General features: G+C 36.5%; 3 protein-coding genes and 1 non-coding gene across 4 annotated transcripts; 2 read left to right on the top strand and 2 right to left on the bottom strand.

The window, feature by feature from the left end:
• Positions 1-7,812: 7,812 nt before the first annotated feature.
• Positions 7,813-9,351, bottom strand: LOC121759007 (protein ROH1-like). The gene has a single exon (XM_042154493.1). It carries the CDS (start codon positions 9,088-9,090, stop codon positions 7,945-7,947), a length of 1,146 nt encoding a protein of 381 aa, XP_042010427.1. The 5' UTR covers positions 9,091-9,351; the 3' UTR covers positions 7,813-7,944.
• Positions 9,352-19,434: 10,083 nt separating this feature from the next.
• LOC121757291 lies at positions 19,435-22,978 on the top strand. Its single transcript, XM_042152831.1, has 7 exons — positions 19,435-19,611; positions 20,016-20,082; positions 20,173-20,231; positions 20,310-20,399; positions 20,572-20,711; positions 22,167-22,224; positions 22,499-22,978. The coding sequence occupies exons 2-7, from the start codon at positions 20,016-20,018 to the stop codon at positions 22,688-22,690; spliced, it is 606 nt and encodes a 201-aa protein (XP_042008765.1). The 5' UTR covers positions 19,435-19,611; the 3' UTR covers positions 22,691-22,978.
• A 284-nt stretch (positions 22,979-23,262) lies between these two features.
• TRNAA-CGC lies at positions 23,263-23,335 on the top strand. Its single transcript has one exon. It is a non-coding gene; the product is annotated as a tRNA-Ala (tRNA).
• Positions 23,336-24,255: 920 nt separating this feature from the next.
• Positions 24,256-25,077, bottom strand: LOC121758128. Its single transcript, XM_042153558.1, has one exon. It carries the CDS (start codon positions 25,000-25,002, stop codon positions 24,415-24,417), a length of 588 nt encoding a protein of 195 aa, XP_042009492.1. The 5' UTR covers positions 25,003-25,077; the 3' UTR covers positions 24,256-24,414.
• Positions 25,078-25,336: the final 259 nt, after the last annotated feature.

Below are 25,336 nucleotides of genomic sequence, written 5' to 3'. Positions count from 1 at the left end.
AGAATTAGAAGGGGACTTCAATTATTACACCTAATCTACGGATTTCTCACCTCGGGAGGGGGTTTAATCTACAATTGTGATTGATTCAACAATTATGGAGACTTTAAATGGTAAATCGGTTTTAATTGGGTTAGTCTATGAGTTGTGCATCGGATCCTTGAATTCTGCATATTTCTCCATCATCTTACACAACTTGCTTAATTGTTTTCTTGTTTAAGTGTTCTATTTTAATCTCTGCATTTACATGTTTTCAGTATTTGTTAGTTTTAAAACCAAAATTTGTGATCGTCTGGATAGTAGTTGAAATTAGTTCGTGGTACTTAGGTTGACACTTAATTGTCTCTGTGGGATACGATATACTCTTGCTTGCTATTTGCTACGATAACCCCGTACACTTGCGGGTATTATTTGGGTAAAATAAATTTGAACCGAGTTTTTGGCGCCGTTGCCGGGGATGAGGAAGGTGATGAGATCGGCTCTGAGTTTGAAGTGGGTCAAAGCAGTCGGCCCAAGAGGTGTACACCGCAGGGGAGACCGTCCAGAGATAGCTATCTGGCGGAAATTGCTGCATGGGTACAATTGCTTCAGGTGAGCCATGATCAGCAGGCGGACAGTTGGAATCAGGCGAACGAGGAGGCAATGGCATGGAGAGCCCAGTGTGACACCCGTTTGGATGGTTTTGAGAACCGGCTTGACCACTATGGGGAACAACTGCAACACCTGCACACTCGGCTCGACGCTAGTGATGCAGCACAACAGGCTTTCTACCAGGCATACTACGCTAGGTTTCCGCCGCCTTCGGAATAGAGGTACCTCAACCATCTACTGTTCTTCAAACTAATTCTATCCTGTGTCTTGAATAAGTTTGGGGGGTTCTGACGTGGATCGGTTGCTCATTTCCCCCACTTGTTTAAAGAATATGTTCTTGAGACTATTGTTTTTTTTCTCTTCTTTTATTTAGTTTTGCTTATTTGGTGTCATTTGGTGTAAGTCCCGCTTGTGGGACTCGAATTCGAATATGGATGAATGTAAGATATTTTGTGCTAAGCAATGGGTTGATAGATGATGATGATAATTGCTTTGTCTTGAAAATTTTGGTCAGAATGGTTAGGGACTTGCATGATCAATTCATGATTTAATTACGAGTGAAGTGCTTGTTTTCTTGGTCAATGCTAAACCCGGTGAGATTTGAGCCGTATGTTGTTCATGTGTAATTTGATTGGGTACGTACTTTTGTTTCTAGAACTTGCTCCTCGTCATGTGAAGTCTGTATAGTGGATGTGAACTTAAGAGATGAAGTTAGGTATTCTTTGATTATCCTCATACACTCGTAAATCCCTAGTTAGCCATCATAACCAAAAAAAATGGGTTTGATTGTTGAAAAGTAGTATCTTAAATCACTCTCTAAAATGAATGCCCTTGAGAAAGAGAAGAACATGGGTAGGAAGTGTTAAGGAAGAGGTTCGTTTTGTTAAAAAAAATCGGAGGTATAAGCTAGACGAAGTCTAGGGAAAAAAATTGTGTTGACAGAGATAGTAATAAGTGGGTCTTGGAAGCTACGAGGAAGCATGATGAAATCAAGCTTATCTGAGTTTTGTTTTATGGTAAATGGTTATTGTTGGATTGTGTGCTTCACTTATATTCTTCAGTCACTATAGCCTAAATGTTCCCTGCCGTCCAAAGAGCCTACATTACAACCCGAATAAAGACCTTTCTGATCTTAGGTTCACTTTCACATCCGAGTAGAGGATACGTTTGACGTTGAGCAAGCCTACGGTAAGCACTATATGTTACTTGATTTGAGTGTTTATATTGTCTCTTATACACTTGAGTGAGAGGGAAATGAAAAAAAAGAAAAAAATCACACTCCTTAAACCTTGTGAGAGCATTGACACCAAGCGATATACGAGACAGTAGCTTCAATTAATATTTGGTTGATTTTTGTATGTTTCCTACCTTCGACCTTGCTTTGAAAAATTGTTTGAAGTAATATATCAATCCCACCTCTATGCATGAGTTTGTTCTTCATGATTTCTTATTCTTATTTGAGGACAAACAAAAGTCTAAGTTTGGGGGAGTTGACAAACTCGTATTTATAGTGTTGTGATTGGTATGTTGATGTGCATAATTGTTGAGTTTCTGTGCTCAAAATGGTTATTTCCAGCCAATTACTCTGTGTTTTGGAGTTCACGTGTTTGTTGAGTGTTTTAGGCAAAAATAGGTGAAAGTGGAGCAAAAAGAGAGCCACCCGGTCGGGTGAATATCATGTGGTTAAATGCCACCCGGCCGGGTGTCAACGCGATGCCTATCGGAGTCCAGAAGCTGCCGAGTAAGTGCGACTTTGCCGGGTGAATTTCCTTTGCAACAATTCCACCCGGCCGGGTGGCTCTATTATAACGTGAGGACTCCAGAGACTTCTACCCGACCGGGTGGATTTTATGTTGAATAATTCCACCCGGCCGGGTCCGTCGAACTGACGATTTTTTAATCCAGACGCGATTTTAGAAGGGGAAAATAAGAGAGAAGAGCTAGGGCAACTCGAATTCATTCTCTCCCAGCCGCAAAAACACACTCTCTATCTCTAGGAAGCACTCTTGGAAGAAGATTGGAGATTCAAGCTTCAATTCCTCCGCCAATTGTAATCCGTATCATGAATTCTGTTGTTTCCCTTAGTTTTTGTTTGTTTTCTACTTTGAACATGAGTAACTAAACCTTTCATGTAGAATTCTTGGTGAAGATGCATTGATTCATAGTTTTAATCCAATTGATTTCGTTTTATCTTGCTCTTACAATTGTTTGAATTATTCTTGTGCTTTTTCCTATCAATTGCTTGATCACCAATTGGGAGTGTAGGATTTCTTAGAGTAATCGGGAGATGAAATAATTAATCTTGAAAGAGGAATAATTCACACTTTTATTCAATAAAACTCTGGAGAGTTGAGATTCTGAGTGGGATCATTAATCTAATCAAACTGTTAGGAGTTAGGTCTAAGAATTAGAAGGGGACTTCAATTATTACACCTAATCTACGGATTTCTCACCTCAGGAGGGGGTTTAATCTACAATTGTGATTGATTCAACAATTCTGGAGACTTTAAATGGTAAATCGGTTTTAATTGGGTTAGGCTATGAGTTGTGCATCGGATCCTTGAATTCTGCATATTTCTCCATCATTTTACACAACTTGCTTAATTGCTTTCTTGTTTAAGTGTTCTATTTTAATCTCTGCATTTACATGTTTTCAGTAGTTGTTAGTTTTAAAACCAAAATTTCTGATCGTCTGGATAGTAGTTGAAATTAGTTCGTTGTACTTAGGTTGACACTTAATTGTCTCTGTGGGATACAATATACTCTTGCTTGCTATTTGCTACGATAACCCCATACACTTGTGGGTATTATTTGGGTAAAATAAAGTTGAACCACACTGCTTGCACAGTGAGCAAGCTGGGTCGCTATACGAGTAATCCAAGCTGGGTCGCTCTAATAAGGGTTTTGAGATACTTAAAACATACTAAAAATCATGGGCTACACTTCTCGAGATATCCCCCAGTACTTGAATGGTACTATGATGCAAATTGGTTATCCGATAACAAAGACTCACTTTCAACAAGTGGATACGTCTTTACTATTGGAGGTGGCGCTGTCTCGTGGAAATCCACGAAACAGACATGTATAGCCCGATCAACCATGGAATCGGAATTCATAGCTTTAGATAAAGCTGGTGAAGAAGCCGAGTGACTTAAGAACTTCCTTGAAGATATTCCATATTGGTCTAAGCCATTGCCTCCAGTGTTGATTCACTGTTATAGTCAAGCTGCTATTGGAAGGTCAAACAATGGCTTTTACAACGGTAAGTCTCGACATATTTGTCGACGACATAATACTGTAAGACATTTGATCACAACAGGGGTGATTACAATTGACTATATGAAGTCATTAGATAATCTAGTGGATTCGCTAACCAAAGGGTTAAACCGTGATCAAATGAATAAATTGCTAGAGGAAATGGGTTTTAAATCCACAAACTAAAGAATTGGAGATCCCAAGAACTTGGTTCAATGGGAAAACTAAGCTATGAGAGTTCGTGTGAAACACTCATCCACATCTATTCCCTAGAGAGCAATAGAGTGTTGAGAAAACTTGTCTAGTGGTAAGGCTAAGTCTATGACTTTTAATGACTCCTAAGGATCTCGAGGAGATTGAGTTCTCAATGAGACCGAGTAGGGCATGATACTCGACTACGAATCACCTATGTAAGTGTGAAGTGTGACTGCTTCATATAACACACTTATGAATCTAAAGTTGTGTCCAAGGTCGTAATGGACACAACGTGAGAACGGATGAGATTGAGGTGTTTAAGTGTTAACATCATTGTCTCGGTGCACGTCGTGGAGGAATAGTTCAAAGCATCACGCTACTAGTGCGCATGTGTATTCGATGGTGTTGACTATGAATGGTTCAAAGCCAACAACTACATATCTTTATGCTTACATACCTCTTGAGGGTTGAGCTTGTGTCTGCATGCATATTGCATTTGGCTATTTTCACTCATGTGGGGGATTGTTGGAATCGTAGTTTGGTCAACGCAATTGAACCGGGTCGTACAACTGACGGATTATTTAATTTTTGAAATAATTAAATAATTTATAATCGATATACTCTCCAAGTAGATGATTGTGGTACATTCCCTTTCTCTAAACCAATTCCCGGTAAGTGATAAATAATATATTAACGTATGTTACGATATATGGAGATATGTAATTAATTAATTAATCTAATTTTGGACACATAGATAAAACATTGTGGCAAATGAAAACTGAGAAAGCTTCGTAGAATGAATGCACATTGATCGGGTCATCCAGATACATTTCTGGAATAAATAACTATGTGAGAGGTGTCTAGGTACACCCGTCCAGGTTCATACTCTATGATTGACTTTTGTAACGTCTGTAATGTTTGTAACCGCCGACCGTTACAAATTAGTCTTAATGGTAGATTTGATCCATATCCTCCACATGGCCTATAAATAGTGATGCATAGTCTTGCATTCTCTACACACAAATTCACAAGCATACAAAACATAATTTATCTCCCTCTCCTGCATTTTCTTTCTGTCAAAGCTCTGCTCTCACCTCCATCCAGTTCGACGAAGCTCTGCTGATAGCGGTGCTGCTTCATCAGAGATAAAGCCGTTTTATCTTTGGGAACGACACGCCAATCCGAGAGCACTACCGGGGCGTATCTCGTCTTGCAGAAAGAGGCCTCCTCGACTCGGCTTACTATTGCATTTACGGTTTATTGTTTCAAATTCTTCATTGTAATTTCATTTTAGTTTACTTTTCTTTATTTCTTCTTTTGGGTTGTATTACGCCCGACTAATGTTTATCTCTTGTAATCCAGAAAAACCAACATGAAATATATGAAAGGATTAACACATCAACCTAATCACATACACTGAACATGTATACGATGAGTAGTTCTTAATTAGATGAACACATAATCTGTGAACTAATTTTCAATGACTACAAACTTCTGTGGAAGCGCGAGAGAAATATTCAACTACTATGATCTCCAACTTAATTCACTATCAAATTATCCTCATGAACAATTCAAATTCAATAGCACACCAACAAACAAGCACTCCCAAACTACGTTAAAAAGACAATAGAAAAGGAAATAACAACACTGCATCATTAGCCAAAAACATAATGTATACACACTAAGTACATTGTTGGTAACAAAACACATGAATTTAATGGTGTAGAAACATCCATACAAGCCTAAATTATAACTTGGAGCAACATTGAGAGTTCAGCCTAAACACATGGTGAATTTTGCAATAAAAACCATAGGAAGCATGCTCTCATTGAGTGGAATGGCAAATTGAAGATGGTTCGTCGGAATGTTGATTGGAATTTCTTCCTTCTCTTCTTCCTCCTCTATTTCACTATTTTTCCTCTTTTTTCGGTGTCTAAGAATGTATCAATTATCCTCAAAAACTGCCCCCAAACCTATTTGAAAACTGAAATTCGGCAGTTGATGGGTCAAGTCACCCAGCCGGGTGCCAAAATGGTACACAACTCACTCGGTCGGGTGAGATGGTCCTGACCCCCGCATGCATTAGAAGTGTCACCCGGCCAGGTGCCAAAATGGCAGACGAGTCACCCGGTCGAGGTGAGATGGCCCTGGAGACTTCACGCTTTGTGGATGTGACAGCACGGGTGCCAATATGGCACAAAGGTCACCCGGTCGGGTGAATAGCTCTTGGATTTCCCATGATTTATCAATGTGACCCGGCCCGGTGCCTATTAGGCGCAAATGTCACCCGACCGGGTGAACCTCTTTTGAGCATCACTGGATTCTTCACGGCTTAAGATCAGCACGGCAGCGCCCGACTGGGTGCCTAGTGGCACGAGTCACCCGGCCGGGTGGAGGCTTCTTGGATTGTAGAAACGCCTCATAGCTTGTTTCCAGCTCCGTTTTTTACATTCCATTCCACTTCCTGCACCAGAAAACACCCTTTTGCGAGCATCAAACCACATTAAACAAGTGAAGCTAAGGGAATAACGATGAACTATTTGATTCGCATCAGACTCCAAGATCTTAGCCTTCTCATCACCTATAAAACAGGTGTTCATAATTCACAACTTTTCTTCCATCTTTTCTCTCTTCTTTTATTCTTACATCTTCTACCCCACCAGATGGAAAACCATATGGTCTACACAAGAGAGGATTGAAGGCGGTCTTTATCTCACCGAGTAGAATATTCATCCACTGCCGTATTTGTATTTAAAATTTTTTTATGAAGCCATGGATGGCTAATTTGTTGGATTACTTGTAGAGGAATTGTTTTGAACATGATGAACTTCCTATTTCTAGCTGTTTATTTCTTATCTTTGGTGTCTGTATGATGTAGCACACAACTTTTGAATACGGTGGTGGTCTTAATTCTTATGTCTCTTTAACTAAGGTAAGGAGCAGCCATAGTTAAGCAACTAAAGGGCTCACTGAGCTACTAGTATAAATGAAAGGCTAGTGCATAGAGACTTTGAGACGTGTTCAACGCATCTTAGTCTTACAGTTTCCTTACAAGTGTTCATCTTCGGGTGAGCATAAAATAAACACAATCCTTAAATTAACTAAATTGTAGGAATGAGTAGTGAAATAGGTTGAAACAATTTTGAATCAAGTTAGAAGGAACTCTTCTCCCTTTTGTGTTATGTTTGTTTATATTGGAGGTGATAGCTTTTGTAACACATAGAATGCCCCCAACAATTCTTTTGAGAGAGTCGTAATATTAGGGGCCAAAGGCGACTTCCGTAGTGCTCGTGAAGTGCTTGTGACAAATAAGTCGGACTTGTGTCTGAAAAGGCGACTGAGAAAGAATAGAATTGAAGTTCACTCTAGCTGGGTTTCATGAGGCTACCGAGAGGTAGATCATTGTCCATAATCGAAAAGGGCATCAGGAAGAGTGCAGGCACCCGGAATGTACGTCTCTGAATCCGAACCCCAAAAATACAAAGTCAAAATCAAAAGTCAAATCCTGTAGACAATGTCAACGACATCCCAAACAAACACGATGAATTATCAACATTGAAGGTTAGTATAGTTTTCTTTAATTATAATCAACGACTTCAAAACATACTAGTTTTGAAGATTACATTAATCAAAATATTTTTGGCAAGAAAACGAGTTGGGTAGAAAAGGCTTTATCTAATTGCATCGTTAAAAGAAACCAATACATTTTTTATAAAGTCGAGAACAAGCCATAATTAAAGTGCAATTCAAACATAAATCATCCAAGAAAGACAATTTAGTCAAAAAAATTCACTATATAGATGATGGACACGAGCAAAGTCCAATCCTTTTTTCCTTTTTGCTAATTTCTTTACATAAAAACGATGGTTATGTAACAAATGGAGTAGCACAAGACAACTTCACATTTCAATTACCACGGCCAACCGAATCAAGACCTTGAGTTCTGCTTCGAACAATCCGATGAAACACTTCTCTAACTTGGCATTCCAATGGATCAAGCTCACTCTTCAAACCCTCACACACATTCCTCACTTGTTCAACCCTCTGCCTCACCTCTCTCTCCCTCTCTTCACACAATGGAAACTCAGCCGAATCCACCAATTCATTCAAATGCCGCGAGCATTTCTCAATCTCCTCAATCTCCCTCAGCAAACCGCACACGTTCCTCCTATCCCTCCTCTTCGACTCCTCCACGATCCTCTCGTGCAGCGACAGGATGGACCCGCCCCACAGAAACTGCTTCGGCACGTTGAAGTGGGCCTGCAGGCCCCGATCCTGGCAGGGGATCGCTGCCACCAGCGCCCACATTACGAATAGGAGCACGTAATTCATCGTGAACACGGCTAGGGTAAGCCCGTTTGTCTCGTTCGGCCGCGGTGGGAGGATATTATTGCCGATTGCCTGCAGCTGTTTTGCAGCTGACCATGATCGGGAGACGCTCCATGAGAGAGACCGGAAATGGCCTAAGCTCCTCTGTTGTTCCCGCTGGCGACCGAAGGAGCGGTTTCTCTGCGCGAATGTGGTGTTTGATTGCTTGCCGTCGAGTATTCCGATGGCGAGATCGATTAGGGCTTTCTTGGCGCGGCGGAATTGGCCTTCGCCGATGCTCCTCTGCTTGTCCAATGCGCAGAGCACGATTTCCAGCTGCTTCTTCCACTGCCTGATCTGCTCGATTCCGTCGCGGATGGCGTTGCAGATGTCGAGGGCTTTGACGCTCCGCTCGAAGTAGTCGGCGACGTGGCGGTCGATCGGCGGCAGGCTGAGGCTGGCCGCGTTATTGAACACGATCGCCTTGAACTCCTCCTGGCAGCACAGGAACGCGTCGAGGAGGCTGCGCAGCCATGGGATTGAGAGGAGGCTGCCGGAGTCCGCCGCCGCTAGGTCGTGGAACCGGTCGGCCACGTGGCGCTGGAAGACCTCCGCCTCCGTCTCGGAAGCGCCGTGCTCCGTTGAGTGGACCTGGTCGCGGCGGCGGCTCAGGATGGAGAAGATGGAGCCGGAATTGGAGCTCTGAGACGATGGCGACGCGTCGTGAAATTCGGTAATCGGCATTTGCGATCTCTCTCAGCTCGCATGAAATCGGCGAATTGGAGATAATCAAACCCTAAAACCCAGAAATTGAATCTTCGAATTTGGAAATGAGAAAAATGAATTCCGATCACGAATTCCACACAGATTGGAAAATCTTCTTCGCAGATTACCCAATTCCAATTTGGAGAGAAGAAGGAGTGGAGTGAAGGCTATGGAGGATGAGAGAGAAAGCGAGGATGTTTGAAACCCTAGAGAGACATGACATGGTTTTATCGGGGGAACTTGTACCGCGTAATAGTATTTGTTGGGAAAGGTAGTCTTCTTCACAGAGTAACAGTGATTTTAAATTCAAGTAATTTAGACTAATCTATTTAATGTGAACTGTTAAAAAAAGTAATTAATGTTTAAGAAAAAAGTGGAATATTGGGGGCCGAAAATGGGAAAAAGGCAAATTTTTTGGAAGGGCCAAAATAGATGGCTTATGACTATGGAAAACGCGAATTGGACACGCCTTTCGTTAATATTATTTGCATTTTAAGTCCCTACAAAATAAAAACTTTAGATTTATGATATCCTTAATTTATCGGAAATAAATAGTAATAAATCAATTTATTCGCATTTTCCACAATAATACGAATTAATGCTAATTGCTCTCCGATTTATGAAAAAACCTCGCCAAAACGCAAAAGGTTTTTAGCAATGTTTTAAAAACCGGACCGGCAAGCGAACCGGTGACGTTACTGGTTCACGGTTCAACCGGTCCAACCGGTCGAACTACCGGTCTAACCGTTTTACTGTTGCAAATATATATAAAAATATATTAAATTTAGTAAATGATTTACAATTAATAATATATCACAAAATATTAAACCTTATAGATAATTAGTGATGTATAAATATAAATAATATTAAAATTTAGTAAATATATTCAGATATATATATTTAATATTAGTTAGTCTAGATAAAAAATTTAATATTTCATGTATTAAAATAGATACTGTTTATATTAATTTAAGAAAATTTATTTCATAAAATAATATATAATTAAATATGAATTAAGTACTTATTAATTAGTTTAGATAATATTATTCATTAATGTCAATAGCTAGGGTATATAAATTAAGTATGTAATATAAAAAATTTATTTATAGTAAATAATGAATCTTATATGGTACTAATAATAATATAAATGGTAAGTAGAGCATCATTAAAATATAAAGGATGATAATTATATATATTATAATTAACAATTATATTAAAGAATAATAAAATTAAAATGAATTATTAGTTTTTGTAGATAAAATTAATGGTTAATGTATAAAAATATTTAATGTTCAAATTGTTCAATGAGCTCATGTGGTGGAGTGATAGAGGTCTTCTTAACTAGAAGAGAGGTCATGAGTTCAACCTCTACCAACAACAAATTTTAAAGAATTTTGAAAAAAAAAATAAAAAACCGGTTTCCGGTTCACGGTCCGACCGGCCGGTTCACGGCGGTTCAATGCAGTGGTGGTTTAAAGGGGTGAACCGGACCGGACTACCTACCGGTTCGCCGTCCGACCAGTCGAACCGGCCGGTCCGGTCCGGTTTTTAAAACATTGGTTTTTAGCGATAAATAATTCAAAGATAAACGATATTAATGATATTTCAAGATATAAAAATCAGCTTATAATATTAATTTTAGGGCAAATTGCTTATGAAGTCATGAACTATCAACATAATTTGTTTTTTCCCGTGAACTTTAAATGTTGCATGAAAAGTCATGAACTTTACCAAATTGTGTAAATTTTCCATCCGACTCGACCCGATAAATTTCTGACACAATTACTTATCCTACGTGGCGCTCCAAAGGCGTGACTTGGCAAAACTCTCTAATTCTGATTATTTCTTTTCTATCTTTGCAATCTCTGACCTTGGACTATCACACACATACAAGTAGAACAAATGAAAACATACAAATCGAATTCAGCATACAAATCGACATAAACATACAAATCGAATTCAACATAAAAGTGACATTAATTCCACAATTTGAATTGAACCCTAAATTTGTCATTTGCCAAGTCACGCTTACGGCGTGTCACATAAAATAAGTTTGTGTCGAAATCTATCGGGTCGGGTCAGATGGGAAATTTACACAGTTTGGTAAAGTTCATGACTTTTTATGCAACATTTAAAGTTCACTGGAAAATCAAACTATGTTGAAAGTTCATGACTTTATAAGCAATTTGACGTTCCCTTTTTAATTAGAAATAATGCAATTAGTTTAGAATTTATATGGAATCTCGTCCACAAACAAGAAATTAGCTATACATTTTGTTTGACGTTAATTTTGGTCATTCTCTACTACTGTTTGATGATTAATTACTCTAAAGTTGTGGTTGTGGCCTATAAAATGATTTGTATATTGTCACATTAATGTTGGTATAAATTGTCACGTTGATGTTGTAAAAGAAAAAAGATTCAACAAATTATATATCATCTTTAAAGACTTCTACATTTTATAACAATAAAGTCCTATGGTAAATACTTCTTTTAATAGAATTTAGAAAACTGCACATATAATGGATTGTTTAAAGAATATGTTATTGAATATAGAAAACTGTAGATGCATTATCTTCCCTCAAAATTAGTCATTCATTCTTTGTCAATCTAAAATTTTAGTCCAATTTTTTAATTGAAATTGTATAAAAACATTAGATTATTTAAATAAGCCTTTTGAGTGTTTGTGAAACTGTAGAGAAATATTATTCTGCATAATTTGTTATATAAGAAATATTTGTGAACATGACTCTTTAGTCCATGTTTTATTTTATTTATTCATGCAATATAATCTCTCTCTCAAAAATTATTTCTGAAGTATAATAGGAAAAAAATCAGTCAGCTTATTTTGTTATAATTAAATCATAAACAATCACTAATAAATAATTATAATCGAAAATGAATGAAGTCTAATTAAAAAGACTGCATTGTACATCCGAATACTTGTTTTTTTAAACTATATTTTACCTTTAAACTTTGAAAATATATTTTATATTGATAGCAACAGTTTATATGCAATATTATATTGATTAATGCTTAACACTTTGATTTAAGTTTAATGTTGCTATTAACCCCCAAAATATTATCCTATAAAATTGGTGCGGACATCTCTGTGTGAGTACTTGTCGTTGCATTATTTTCTTTTAATAGCTCGCTCCATATCTATAAAAGTATTGCGTTTAAAAATCAAGTTTTATATAATTATAGTGTAAATTATTTAAGAAGAGAAGTGGTCAAGATTGACCGAATCAAACAAGCGATCCCTTCAATAACTTAAGCCACTGACCCGGTCCAATCCCATCTCAGCTCGCCACTCAGTAGTGATGAGGCCCGTATGTTAATTAATTGACGGCCCAAATATCGGGCCTATTACCGTGTGGCAGCCCTACTCCAGGTACCCGCGATATGGGATCATATTTCTTCCCCTTATCATTTTAATCACCTATTTCGTCTTCTCTTTTTATTCACTCTTTAGATTGAGTGATTTGTTTGCCGTGAACTTAGGGTCTTTGAGGAACTAGAATTTTCTATGTAAAGAAAAATGAATGTCAACTTAATACCACAAACCAACCTCAACTACTCTCTAGATGAATCGAAAGGTTATGTTTATCTAAATCTACTTAGAAAAGCACAGCAAAAAACAACAATTGAAACAATTGGAAATAACTTAGAGAACTAAAAGCAAATAAAAGGTAATGGATATAGATCAAGGATGAGGAAGGTAGAGTCTTATGGGATCGATAACAATTATCATATGCTCAACTAATTTCCAAATTATGCCAATAAAGGGTCTCAAGGGTTATTAAGCTATCACTAAGGTAAAACTATATCTTCTCTCGAAGCATACAATTTGAAGATTGTTACCTAGAACCGAAGTCTTTTTCCTAGGACAAAGGCAACAACTCCTAATAGTTCCTAAGATACTAGCTTCATTCAAATGCTTAAATCTCTCAATTATATTGGCAAAGACGTCAATTTCTTCTCTTTCAAGTTGGACTACTCACCTCTCGGTTCTTGTAGTAAATTCCACATGCATTTATAAGGTGATCAGTCAAATAAATGTATAAGCACAGAAGAAATCAAAACAACCACATGAGTCAAGGCACAGAAAAAGGAAATAAATTAAACATAAGAATCATTGTATCTCCCCCGTAGAACTCTACAGAGAATTTAGCTACTCATGTTCATCACACAAGTCAAAGAAGCTCTACGGAGAATTTAGCTACTCATGTTCCTCACAAAAGTCAAAGAAATATTCAAAAACATTGTTTGAGCAAAGATAAAACTAAAATATGAACTCCTAGAATTGGATTGGGCGGATTGGAAGTCTGTCTTCAATCTTGCAATGAATACTCGTCCTTTGCTCGTTCTTCTCTTCTTCCTAGGTGGAAAACTGAGATTTTTGGGTTGGAGGCGTGTAGAAGTGTGTAGGAGGCGTCCCATGCATCTTTTGTTAATTAGGGCTCTAATTTCCTTCAATAGCACTGTCGACCGAACCTGGGGGGTCGCCAGGTTCGTTGCGGCTAGAATCCTGGTGGGTCGCCAGGTTGGTCCTTGTGCGAACCTGGCGATCCGCCAGCTGCGTATGACTTTTTCACCTTTTTTCGTCCCGAATGCTCCCTTTCGCCTTTTAAGCTCGTTTTCGATCCTTTTTCTATACATTCTTCACAAAGAGGTCAAAATACCAATATCATAGAAAAGTAGCTATAACTATATCTCAAAGTATACAATATATGATTAAAACCAAGTAAAACTACTCTATAAAACCATGCAAAAACCAAGTAAATCAGGGTTTTAAAAAAATACAAAGGAAAGTGGGTGAAAAAAATATTAGAATATAGAACCTATTTTTATATATTACTTTTATAATAAAATGTGAGGAGAATGAGTTAATGGAAAGTTGGGTCAACCTACCATTTATGTTACAAGTAAATCGGGACTCCTAATAGCGGACGGAGGGGGTAAATAACTAGTGAACTAAGAAAATGGTGTATGGACAATAAAAATGCATATATGAGATACTTCATGTAAATAAATTGCACATAAGATATCTGGTTAAAACCTCTAATTCGCTGAGGTACTTTTTTTTATCACGTTCTCAATGTGTTGTACCTATGATTTTAGAAAATGTGTACGATCAAGTAAATGAAATAAAAAAAGTGAAAAAATTACCACCAATATAAATGAAGAGAGAGAGAAAAGAGAAAACTATTATGAGTATGAATCAACATAAAAATAAAATAAAATACAAATGACAGGTACAAGTTAATTTGAACTCAAGATCTCATGCTCTAACAACTTTTTCACTAGATTATTCAATTGCATTTGTGTTATTTGTATTGAACAATAATATATTTGTAGAAAGAGAGGGGCAAGCATAGTATTTTCCATTGATGATAAGAGCATCCACAACCGTGCTCTTGTCAGCGGCACGGTTGTGGGCCCGGGCGGTACTATTCATGCCTGCTCTCTGGCAAGAGCACAACACCCACAACTGTGCTCTTCCGCAAGGACGAGCACAATTAATATAAAATTCAATTACACAAAAACATTTCCATAATATTAAAATTCATTTAAAACCCACAATAAATATTACAAATGACAAATAAAATTAAACATTGCATAATTAAAATCCTAAAAATTAAAAATTACATAATTAAAATCCTAAAAATTAAAAATTACATAATTAAAATCCTAAAAATTAAAAATGACACTACTCGTTGCCGAATTTCGCCCACATGTGGTTGATTAGGTCTTCTTGTAGTTGATTGTGGATTCGAGTATCGCGCATTGTGTGTCTTGTCTCGATCCTCTGGCCAACCGTCGTATGCTCGCCTCGGCGTAGGGGAGACCTCGCTGTTGAGATTTTGAGTGGGGGATGAATGTGTTGATAGTTTGTATGAGAATTATGAATGAGAGATGAATGAGAGATGATTTGATGTGATAAATGGATGATGAATGTGTGTATTTATAGATGATTTTGGGGAAAAAAAATAAAAAAAAATCAAAAAAATTCAGAAAAAACGGGAAAAAAACGGCCATATTTTTGGGATTTGGAAAATATTTTTTTTTATTTTTTAGCATTATTTATAATTAAATACCGATTTTTAAAAAAAAAATAAAAAAAAGTTTAAACACAACGGCTATGCCGTTGACGAATGGGAGCGCGCCACGTGTGCGTCCGCTGGCACGGACGTGCTCGATACATCGAGCAGCGCCGTGCCAGCGGCGCGGCTGCAGCGGCGGCGGTCCTGCGCCTTGCCAACGGCGCGGACGGCGGTGGCGTCTTTCGCCACCGCTGCGGATGCTCTAAAGATCATTACAATGACTTGAAGATTTAAAATTCAAACGATCTTTTTTCTTCTGTCATTTCAGTTAGTCCCTTCGTTAGGTCATAGTTAAGACATTTCTTTTTGCTATTAATTTTAAGAAATGAATGTTCAATATGTGTATGTAGTTAATAAAGTACTCCCTCCGTCCCGCACTACTCGCACTTATTTCCTTTTTGGGCGTCCCAAGTTACTTGCACTCTTTCCATTTTTAGTAAAAAATTTCACCTACAGCCGTCATTTTTTACTTTCCTATACACTCATTCCTTAATCTCCGAGCCGAAAAGGAAATGAGCGAGTAGCCCGGGACGGAGGGAGTATATAAGTAAGAAGAGAATAAAATATGAATTATAAAAGTGAATAAAGTAGTCGATGATAACTGCTCTGCATTGCGAACTGTTGCGAGAAGCTTGTCACACTCAACTAGTTTTCTCGGTGACATTGTCAGTGACACTTGAATTCCATATTTATTAGTGACTTGAATTTCAACTTAAAATGATTTAAATTTGGATGGAAATTGAAGATGAAATTATGTTGTGAAAATTACTCCCTTCATACTATATAAATAAAGACTTTGACGAAAGGAGTTTTAATACCAAATTGATAAGTAAGAAAAAGATGAAAAATGAAAAGTGATTAAAGTGTAGTTAGTGGAGAATGTAGTCCATCTCATAAAAGAGAAAAACTTACTAAAAGTGGAAGATGACTATTTTTATTAGACATACCAAAATGGAAATAAAAACTATTTTTATGGGATTAATCTATTAACATGTTAACACATAATTGCATGTTAGAACGTAAATAATTCACGCTTAAAGAATATAAATCCTAAAACATGAAAAACTACTGTTTATGGTTACCGATTTGATTGTCCAAAGAATCGTCGATTGCTCTCGCTTTCTCCACGTGATGATCTTCAAAACTTAACCACAAGTCTTCTAATTTGTTCCCAAACTCCAAGTTATGATCTTTGGGTGGGCAAAGTTTATCAAAACTGAAAGGACTAGACTAGAAATAAGACAAAAGCTACTCTAAGAAGAAGAGAGAAAATTCAAAAATCTTCAGAGTGAAATTTTCAAAAATTATGATGAATCATTATGATGTCTTCTGTCTAGTCTTCTTTATATGGAGTTATGATGTGTCAGATTAGAGATCCATGAAGGTTGGACTTGAGCTATGCTTGTTTGACTTTTAATTAAATTGTGCCCCAATTTAATTCAAACCAATGTTTTAAAAACCGGACCGGACCGGTCGGTTCGACCGCGAACCGGTTGGTGGTCCGGTTAGCACTATAAAATCGGTGACATGTTCAACCACCATGAACCGGCGAAACCGGCCGGCCGGACCGGTCTGGCCGGGAACCAGAAACCGGTTCAAATGCTTTTCAAAATTTTATTCTAAAATTTTGACCTTGATAGGGCTCGAACTCAAGACCTCTGGGTGAACTTACCAACAATTCTACCACTACACCACAAGGACTTCTTGGTAGTAATATGAACATAAATTATTTTCATATGTTAAACACGAAATATTTTATCTATATAAACTAATAATTCATGTTTAATATGTATATATGTATATTAAGATAATGTGATTAATTATATTAAAAGTTTACTACTATTTGATTATATACTAGGAGTATTTACTAAATATATATTTTTAATTTATGTTTATTCATATATCTTTGTGTATAATATTATTTTGCCGCATTACTTTTGAAAATAATACTATGAACTTATTTATTTTTATACATAAATATTAAATTTTTTATTTACAATAACTTACTACTAGTATAATTTATATATTTAATTATATTTGTTGATAAAAAATTAATAAAATTCTATCATTCACTAAAAATATATTCTTTTTAATTTTATATTCTTTTAGATAATTCATTTTAATTTTATATATTCTTTTAAGAAATTGTTAATTTTAATATATTTCTTACATTTTAATTATACTTTTACAATCACTAATGTTTTATAATATAGGAGTTTATAATTATACATAGAGTTTAATACTAGTTTTTAATATTGTGTATTATAATTTATTATTGTATTTAAACTTAACGTCATTAAATATTCTATATACTAGTACAAGACTTGATTTCTATAATAATACTATTAAATGTATAATACTATAATATTTATTGATAAAATATTTAATTAAATTTTATTATTTACTACTAAATATATATATATATATATATATATATATATATATATATATATATATATATATATATATATATATATATATATATATATATATATATATATATATATATATAAACAGTATTCTGGTTCAACCAATGGTTCGACCAGTGAACCGGTTGAACCAGTGAACCAGTAATGACGCCGGTTCGCTTGCCGGTCCGGTTTTTAAAACATTGATTCAAACCCAAACAAAATATTATAGTCAGCCACTACATTAATAATATTGACATCTCGTTCAATCCCAAATTACAAGTAATTCTGGTCTTGAGCCTTTGTCCTAGCGGCAAGGAACTTAGACATTATTGCATGAGGTGTCGAGTTCGAGCCATCTTGACATCAGTTGTAATTTCCTCATATGTATAGTATAGGAGTTTATTTGTAATTTTCTCCCTTATATATGAGTTAATTTTTTTAAAAAAAAATTACAAGTAATTCTGGGCATTCCTCTTTAATACGTTATTTTGCGCGCTGAAGATATAAATGTCAATTAATTAGTATATTATTTATTCCAAGAGTGGACTTAGTTTGAAATTCTTATTTATTATTCATGGAATAAATTCCAACTGGCCAGTTTCCGAATAATAAAACTTTATTTCAAACTCCTCTTGAGGACATTATCAAACTAGACTCTCCTAGCGCACGATTCATTGCAATAACAATACTAGCACCTAAAGACATTGATCACCACTACCCAAGATATTAGGATTTTTGGATTGTGAAAAATCTGCACCATTTGATAAGTCAAAGTAGTGCATAACCAATATCGTATGCTCAATGTTATATCAACAATGATTAAGAAATAACTATCACCGAGACATCGTCTTTCAGTAAATATCAATAATGACTTATCTCACCGTTAGATCCTTTCGGTGCTACACCACATCAATGTCATCTTATTTCAGTAAGACTTAGAAATATGCGGGCTGGCATTGCAACCTTTTGCGATAGAAAGCCTATCTAGGTTCTGAAATATTGTTTTTCCTTTGTTTAAAACTGACCGTTCTACTAAAACAATGACTTGGACATGTTTGCTTCTTATACATTTAAATGTTTGCGAAAACATCTTATAAATGCAAAAGCAAAAACAATGTAATAATAATACTGATTCTATTCGTGTGAACTGCTCAAATAATACTGAATCGAGTTAAAAGTGGATTGTATAGTTTTTGTATACAAGCAACGTGCTCGAAACATGCTTTTTAGTATACCAAACCTAATAGGCCAACCATTACAACTCATTAAATACTAAAATAATGTGGCTTCATTTCAAATGCTATTCAACTTATCATCATTTCTCTTACTTTATCAATTATGCATTAATTCTTGTTTCATTTCAAATACACATGTTTTTATGAAACGAAGGGAGTATTGAATATAACTAATAATCTTAAAATTTCATTAAGACTTTATTAATTTAAAAATTATTATTATTATTTTTGTTATTATATAATTCATAATTTCAATAATTGTATTATTAGTATTTAATAAATTATTAATTATTATTATGATAATAACAATTATAAATATATAATAATAACCTAATTATTTATATTATATTATAATTGTAATTATAGTTATTTATTATAATTAAATTAAGTACAATTCATAATTTTAAATTATTTTTAATAAATTTTAATTAATAATAATAATAGTATAAATTTATAGTACTACTTCATTCCATTATCTAAAATATAAAAATTCTGAAACTAAAAAAAATAGCTAAAATAAATTAGGATTGAAATTACTTTCGAAACATAATCTACAACCAAGGCCTATACCAGACGGCCCAAGAGCTTCTTCCACTCCATAATCAAACTTGTCTGACTTGAAAATTGAATAACTTGATTGGGTGATAATTTGAAGGTACAACTCCGCCCTATCCTTCGTCGTTTTGATTCTGCTCATACCCTAATCCAGATTTTTCTCCACAAGTCACCATCATATTCGATCACCAGGTAGCTTCTTTTTGCTTACTGTTACTAACCTGCTTCGGGATTTTAACTCTATTATATGTGTATTTGGGTTCTATGCCCACCTCTTGCTATTCATCTATGACGATATGTTGAACTATGCGATTCTGTCAATTCCTTGATTCACTCAGTTTTTGGATTGCGATATTGTTTTATGATGTGGAATTAGGTCTTTTAAACTTCGTTTGCCAATTGTGATATTATGAGTGTTCGCAAATTGAGTTGATGAGCGACTAATTTTTTAATTTTTTTTTATTTGAGGGGTTGGAATTGGGAGAAATTGTATAATTTGATTCATTGATGGACATTGTTGCCTTTTCCCCCTATTTACGTTTTCTTAGGGAATATCTGTCGTGTCTAATATTTATGACCCTTTTTCCCATACACAGATGGCGGCTGAGCCCCTAACAAGTGAGGCAATAGCTCTAACAGAGAAGAAAATGGATATGTCATTAGGTATGCATTTTAGTAGTACTAATATTATATGCTTACTAACTACAGTTTCATGGTTGCATTCCCTTACGATTTTGTTCCGTTTAACTTCAGATGACATCATCAAAATGTCCAAGACTCGTGCTGCGAAGCCGAACAAACAAAGAGTTTCTGTAAGACCCATAATTTGACACTTCTGTTTGAGACTTTTTTTTAATCTTTTCTTAAACAAATGGTTTCAATACCTACAGAATAAGGGTCAGAAATCGTTCAACAATGCTTCCCAAGATAAAGGTTTTAAAGTTAAAAGGTTCATGGAAACTAGAACTTCCCTCAGACAGGTATGCCAAGTGACTTTCAAAATCTACTTATGGTGTGTTAGATTTGTACCTCATCCCTCCTGCATGAGTTTTTTATGGAGTGTGGTGGAGGAAGGAATGGTGTGGGCTGCAGTTGGATAACATAAACTGTAATTTGCCTGGTTTATGACCATTTTCTGTTCTCTTCTGACAGGGTGCCCTTGCTCAGAGGAGGTCAAACTTTCAGGGAAATCAGTTCCCTTTGGCATCTGAAGCTGCTAAAAAGGCTGCTGTTGCTCCAATTCGAAGCAGAGCTTCAAATTGGAGCAGACCATTCAATGTTAATAAATCAAGGTAAACAATTGTTTATGTGCATCTATGCTTCTAAATTATTGACTGTTTCAATTTCTTATAACATATGTTGATGGAGTTAATTCCTTTTCTGCTTTGATGCATGTAACTGGTGTCTCTTCTTGGGACTTTTCCATGAACTCCGCTTGTCTATTTCTTAGAGCATGTTGATGTTGTCTTTCGTTTAGTTGGATGATGGCTTAATCTGGGCGCTTTTACATCTGTTGTTGAAGCATAGCTACTCAATCTTATTGAGTATCATCCTGGGAGTTGGCATTTGGGTGCATCATGCGTGGGATGGTTTAACTGATTTTTGTTGGCCATTGTTGCCAAAGAAATGATACTTTGGTGTGATATAAGTGAAGCATACTAATTTGTTTGTGGAAGTTAAGAGTAAATGGAGTTTTAAGTCCCCCCGTAGACTGTTTGTATGGTGTGCTAATATCATAAATCGGCTCAGCTTGAAATTTCTCCTACAAATGTGCTCTTGTTGACTAGATTTATACGGGGCCGGGGGTATATGAAGTGTTATTGCAGAATCTTTCTGTTCCAGTTGTGGCATTCTAGACTCATAAAATCATCTAAAGGTCTGTCTTCTTAGATGATTTCCCCAGAATTTCATAACTTCTGATGGGTATTTGGCCAAGCCTGTATGGTTTTAGGGGGATAATTAAGTGGATATGTTCTCTCATGGTTTGGGCACCTCTTGTGTTCTACAGGATTCTGCCCTACGCAGTTTCAGCCTCTGCTCTATATTTTGATGGTTAAAGGAGTGAATTGGGCAGCATCTCTTACTTTCTTTGTTTAACAAAGGGTTGTTTAGACATGCTTTAGAGGCCTTTAAGGCAGCATTGTTGGTTGGAATAAGTGTTTTGGGCTAATGATGCAAACCAGCTTGTTTTGTTTTGTGATCTTTGCCTGCTAAGGGGACACTTGCAGCTTCCTTGGTTTTCTACATAAATAATTGGCTATCCGAAACCCAATCAAGCTTATGGTGTTTCTGGGGGTTATTCACTATTTCAGTGTTTGACCCGGGGTTAATTATGTTTCAATGAACCAGGGACACTTTTTTCATGCTCTCTGAAGAAGGGGTTTTTTTCTCATCAGTCTTGGCCATTACCCATTACTGAGTTTTTGTTGTGTATAAGTTGATACGAGCATCAGATAAGTCCAGGTGTGTCTTATATTATCCTTGCTGGGTACAAAGTGTCATATAGAATAAAAAAAGGAATGATGAAGATAACGATCCTCAGATATGGTCCAGTACATCTTACATTACCCTCGTTGATTATGAAGTACTATCAAATAGTGTAAAGAGATCCACAAGTTTGTCATGTTGCTTCTTGATCGTGGTTGATTGATCACTAAAGCTGAGGGATCATTCCTTGTTTCTTGGAAAACGTTGTAGCCTGAATTTAACATGTACTAATTTAATTTTGCTATGTTATGTTCTTGCAGGGCGGGGGGCTCGACTTTCCTGAAGAATTTTGCAACTGGATCTGGTTTCATTGTGAAGGTATGTGCACCCTTTCATTTTAACACTGAACATTCTATGCTTCCATTACTAATTTTTCTTCTTTTGAACTTGGTTCTGTGATTTCCATACAAGTCCAGAGAGTGAAAAAATTTCTTGTTAAGTTTGAGAATTGAGATGCATAAAGTTCGGTATTTACGATGCTGACTGTTGGATGATAGTTAATTTAAAGTAGAATGATAAATGCAACACAATGAGAAGGCTCTGCTGAGCTTTTGTAGCGATTTAAAAATCGGTTGGTATTATTTATTTGCAGAAAGCACTACAAAAACCAGCGCAGCAAGCCTCTCTGAGCCCTAAACAGAAGCCTCAAACCTTGGACTCGCTATTTGCTAACATGAAAGAAGAAAGAATGAGGGTGTTGTCTCGACAGAGTAACGACTCAAGAAGAAAGGGATGGAGCCAGCTCGGAGTGCCATGGGCGAGAGGATATTATAACCAACACTAGTAGCTCCTCCTCCAGCTTAGATTGCTTTAGAGACGTGTAGTTGGTTAGCCTGTTGTCGTCCTGTGAAGCTAAGGCTTTTACTCGTTGACTGGAATTAGTACAAGAAAACCGAGTGCTCGCTCTTATCCAAATTTTCCCGCCCAGAAATATCTTATCTAGCAATTTTTGTACAAAAAATTAAATTTTCGGTGTAATGTTCCTCTGCTCTAGAAATCAATTCAGGGGGTGTATGCAATTTTTACATGCAAATTTAACTTTTTTGAGATTTGCAGGTATTAGACGATCCAATTATAAATATGTATAATCATTCAAGTTGGAAACTTTTTTGCAGATTAACAAAATAATCAATATAATGATTAACATTCCAATTCTCGATTAATTCAGCAATTGTCTTCATACATTATCCTATTGCAATATGAAAAGTTTTCCTAATTTAATTGTATATGGATCAATAAATTCCCAATTAGGAGGACACAAACGTATTTCAAATTTCAGCCAGACAATAATTTCATTTAGTTTTAATCGGGTTTAATCTTTGTAAAAATGTGGTATTAGTGCGATTGCAATATGCAGGGGGTGTAGCTCATATGGTAGAGCGCTCGCTTCGCATGCGAGAGGCACGGGGTTCGATTCCCCGCACCTCCATTTTCATTGATAACCATTTTAGCTTACCATCATTTCTCCAACTTTGCCTTGTTCAAACTGCCATACACATTTGATATTTCTACTAACATAATATGTTTCTATAGATCGACATAGCCATACTTCCATTTGTTAAATTTTTTCTTGTAAATATATTGCTTATGAATAATTTATTTATAATAGTATCCCCTTCGTCCCATAATAGATGTTGTGACTCACAACGTAAATAATGATAGAGATTTTACAAAATATTATTTTATATGTTAAATTTCTTAGAGAAAATAGTATATTTATTTAATGTGAGAGATAATTTTTTCTAAAATAATAAGAAAGCATGACATTTTTTATATAGTAAACTAAAAAAGAAAGTGTGACACCTATTATGGGACGAAGAGAAGTAGATTTATTATGAGCGAGAGGAGCAAGTGAGTACTCCATATAGGAGGTAGTGATTGTCAACCCCACCACCACCACCTAAATTGGGTCCACATCTTTTGACCATTCTTCTTACAGATTTATAGATCAAATACGTTCTGCATAAATTATATTGATAGAACTTACTTCCTCTTTATGAAATGAAAATGGAGCTTATATATTTACTCCCTCCAGACAATTGAAATGTGCGTATATTCCCGCTTTTTCCTTAAAACATGAATTAATTACTACCTCAGTCCCCCTGAAAAGTTTATATCATTTTTTTATTTCTCTCCATCTTCCAAAGTTTATCCCATTTCACTTTTTACCATTTTTGTTAATGGAATCCATATTCTACTAAATCATTCTTACTCACATTTTATTATAAAATTAATATATAAAAGTAGCACCTACAATCTAATAACTTTTTCAACTCACTTTGTATTACATTTACAATTCTTAAAATATGTGCCGAGTCAAAGTGGGACAATATTAGGGGACAGAGGTAGTAACACGGAAACCCCTTTTCTGTTTATATTTTCAAAATGCTAATCCCAAGAGGAACAAAAGCCAGATTTCTCGCTTCTGCATTTCCTAAACTAATAATTTCCATATGAAATCGAAAACAAGTGATCTACTAAATTTAATTAATTAGAAAAAAAAAGAAACTAACAGTGGAAACCCAAGACAGATCCATCAGTGACAGAAACCGAAACCCTGCAGTCGGCGCGGGCCCCCACGTGGTGGTTAAACAAATGCAAGACCCGAACCCGGCCCGCCAACTCCATCCTTGACTCCACCTCCATGCTCGGCCCGACCCGGACCCCGATCTCTGGCTGCTGCTGCGGCAGAGCCAGCTCGACAGGAAACGACTGGATTGAGAATGTGGCGGCCATGTACTGCGTCCGGGCGGCGGAGATCTTGCCGGCGGGGATGAACATGAAGCCCACCTGGCGGCCGGCGTGGAGGAGCTGGATGGAGCTGTCGTAGTGGGCGAAGGCGGCGCGGTTGGGGTTGGTGACGGTGGCGTATTGGGAGAAGGTGAAGGAGACGGTGGAGTTGGAGTTGGAGAGAGAGAATGCGGGGAGAGTGACGGCGTTGACGGTGAGGGAGGGGTCCTTGGGCTTGAAGATTGTGAGGTAGACGATGCAGGCGATGATGATGAGGAAGATGAGGAAGATGGTGGCTACGATGCACGAAGCCAGGTTGGTGCGGCCACTGGGCCGCTTGTGGAGCGGAGGGGGCGGTTTGGCCATTGGAGATGCAGATTTGGAGAAAGGGAGGGATTGGGACTGTGAAATGCCAAATGTGGGTGTGTTTTTTTTGTTGGATTGCTTTTTGAGGGTATTTTTTGTCACTGATGACCTTAGGTTTTGCCATTGGCTGTTTTCACATTGGATACTGTTTTTTTTACTCAATTTCAAACACAATTATTTGTTACTTTGACAGTTTTGAATTGGAGTGATAGTTATCAAAACTTTCATATATATCGCACAGAAATTCGATATAAGTAATGATAAACTAAAAAAAAAGGTGTTCACCTAGCATAAAATTCCGAGCACCAATATGTACTAGGAATTTTCCGAGCAC

This window comes from Salvia splendens, chromosome 12 (genome assembly GCF_004379255.2).
Source record: "Salvia splendens isolate huo1 chromosome 12, SspV2, whole genome shotgun sequence".
In the NCBI taxonomy this organism is placed as follows: domain Eukaryota; kingdom Viridiplantae; phylum Streptophyta; class Magnoliopsida; order Lamiales; family Lamiaceae; genus Salvia; species Salvia splendens.
The sequence above is the reverse complement of the archived record's forward strand: the minus strand, read 5'-3'. Positions and strand labels throughout refer to the sequence as shown.

Bases quoted from the DNA above. Each gene is read 5' to 3' on its own strand.
- LOC121759007 (XM_042154493.1), bottom strand. From the start codon at position 9,090: ATGCCGATTACCGAATTTCACGACGCGTCGCCATCGTCTCAGAGCTCC.
- LOC121757291 (XM_042152831.1), top strand. From the start codon at position 20,016: ATGGCGGCTGAGCCCCTAACAAGTGAGGCAATAGCTCTAACAGAGAAG. The intron at 20,232-20,309 runs GTAAGACCCATA...CAATACCTACAG, and splicing joins CGAACAAACAAAGAGTTTCT to AATAAGGGTCAGAAATCGTT. The intron at 22,225-22,498 runs GTATGTGCACCC...ATTTATTTGCAG, and splicing joins GATCTGGTTTCATTGTGAAG to AAAGCACTACAAAAACCAGC.
- LOC121758128 (XM_042153558.1), bottom strand. From the start codon at position 25,002: ATGGCCAAACCGCCCCCTCCGCTCCACAAGCGGCCCAGTGGCCGCACC.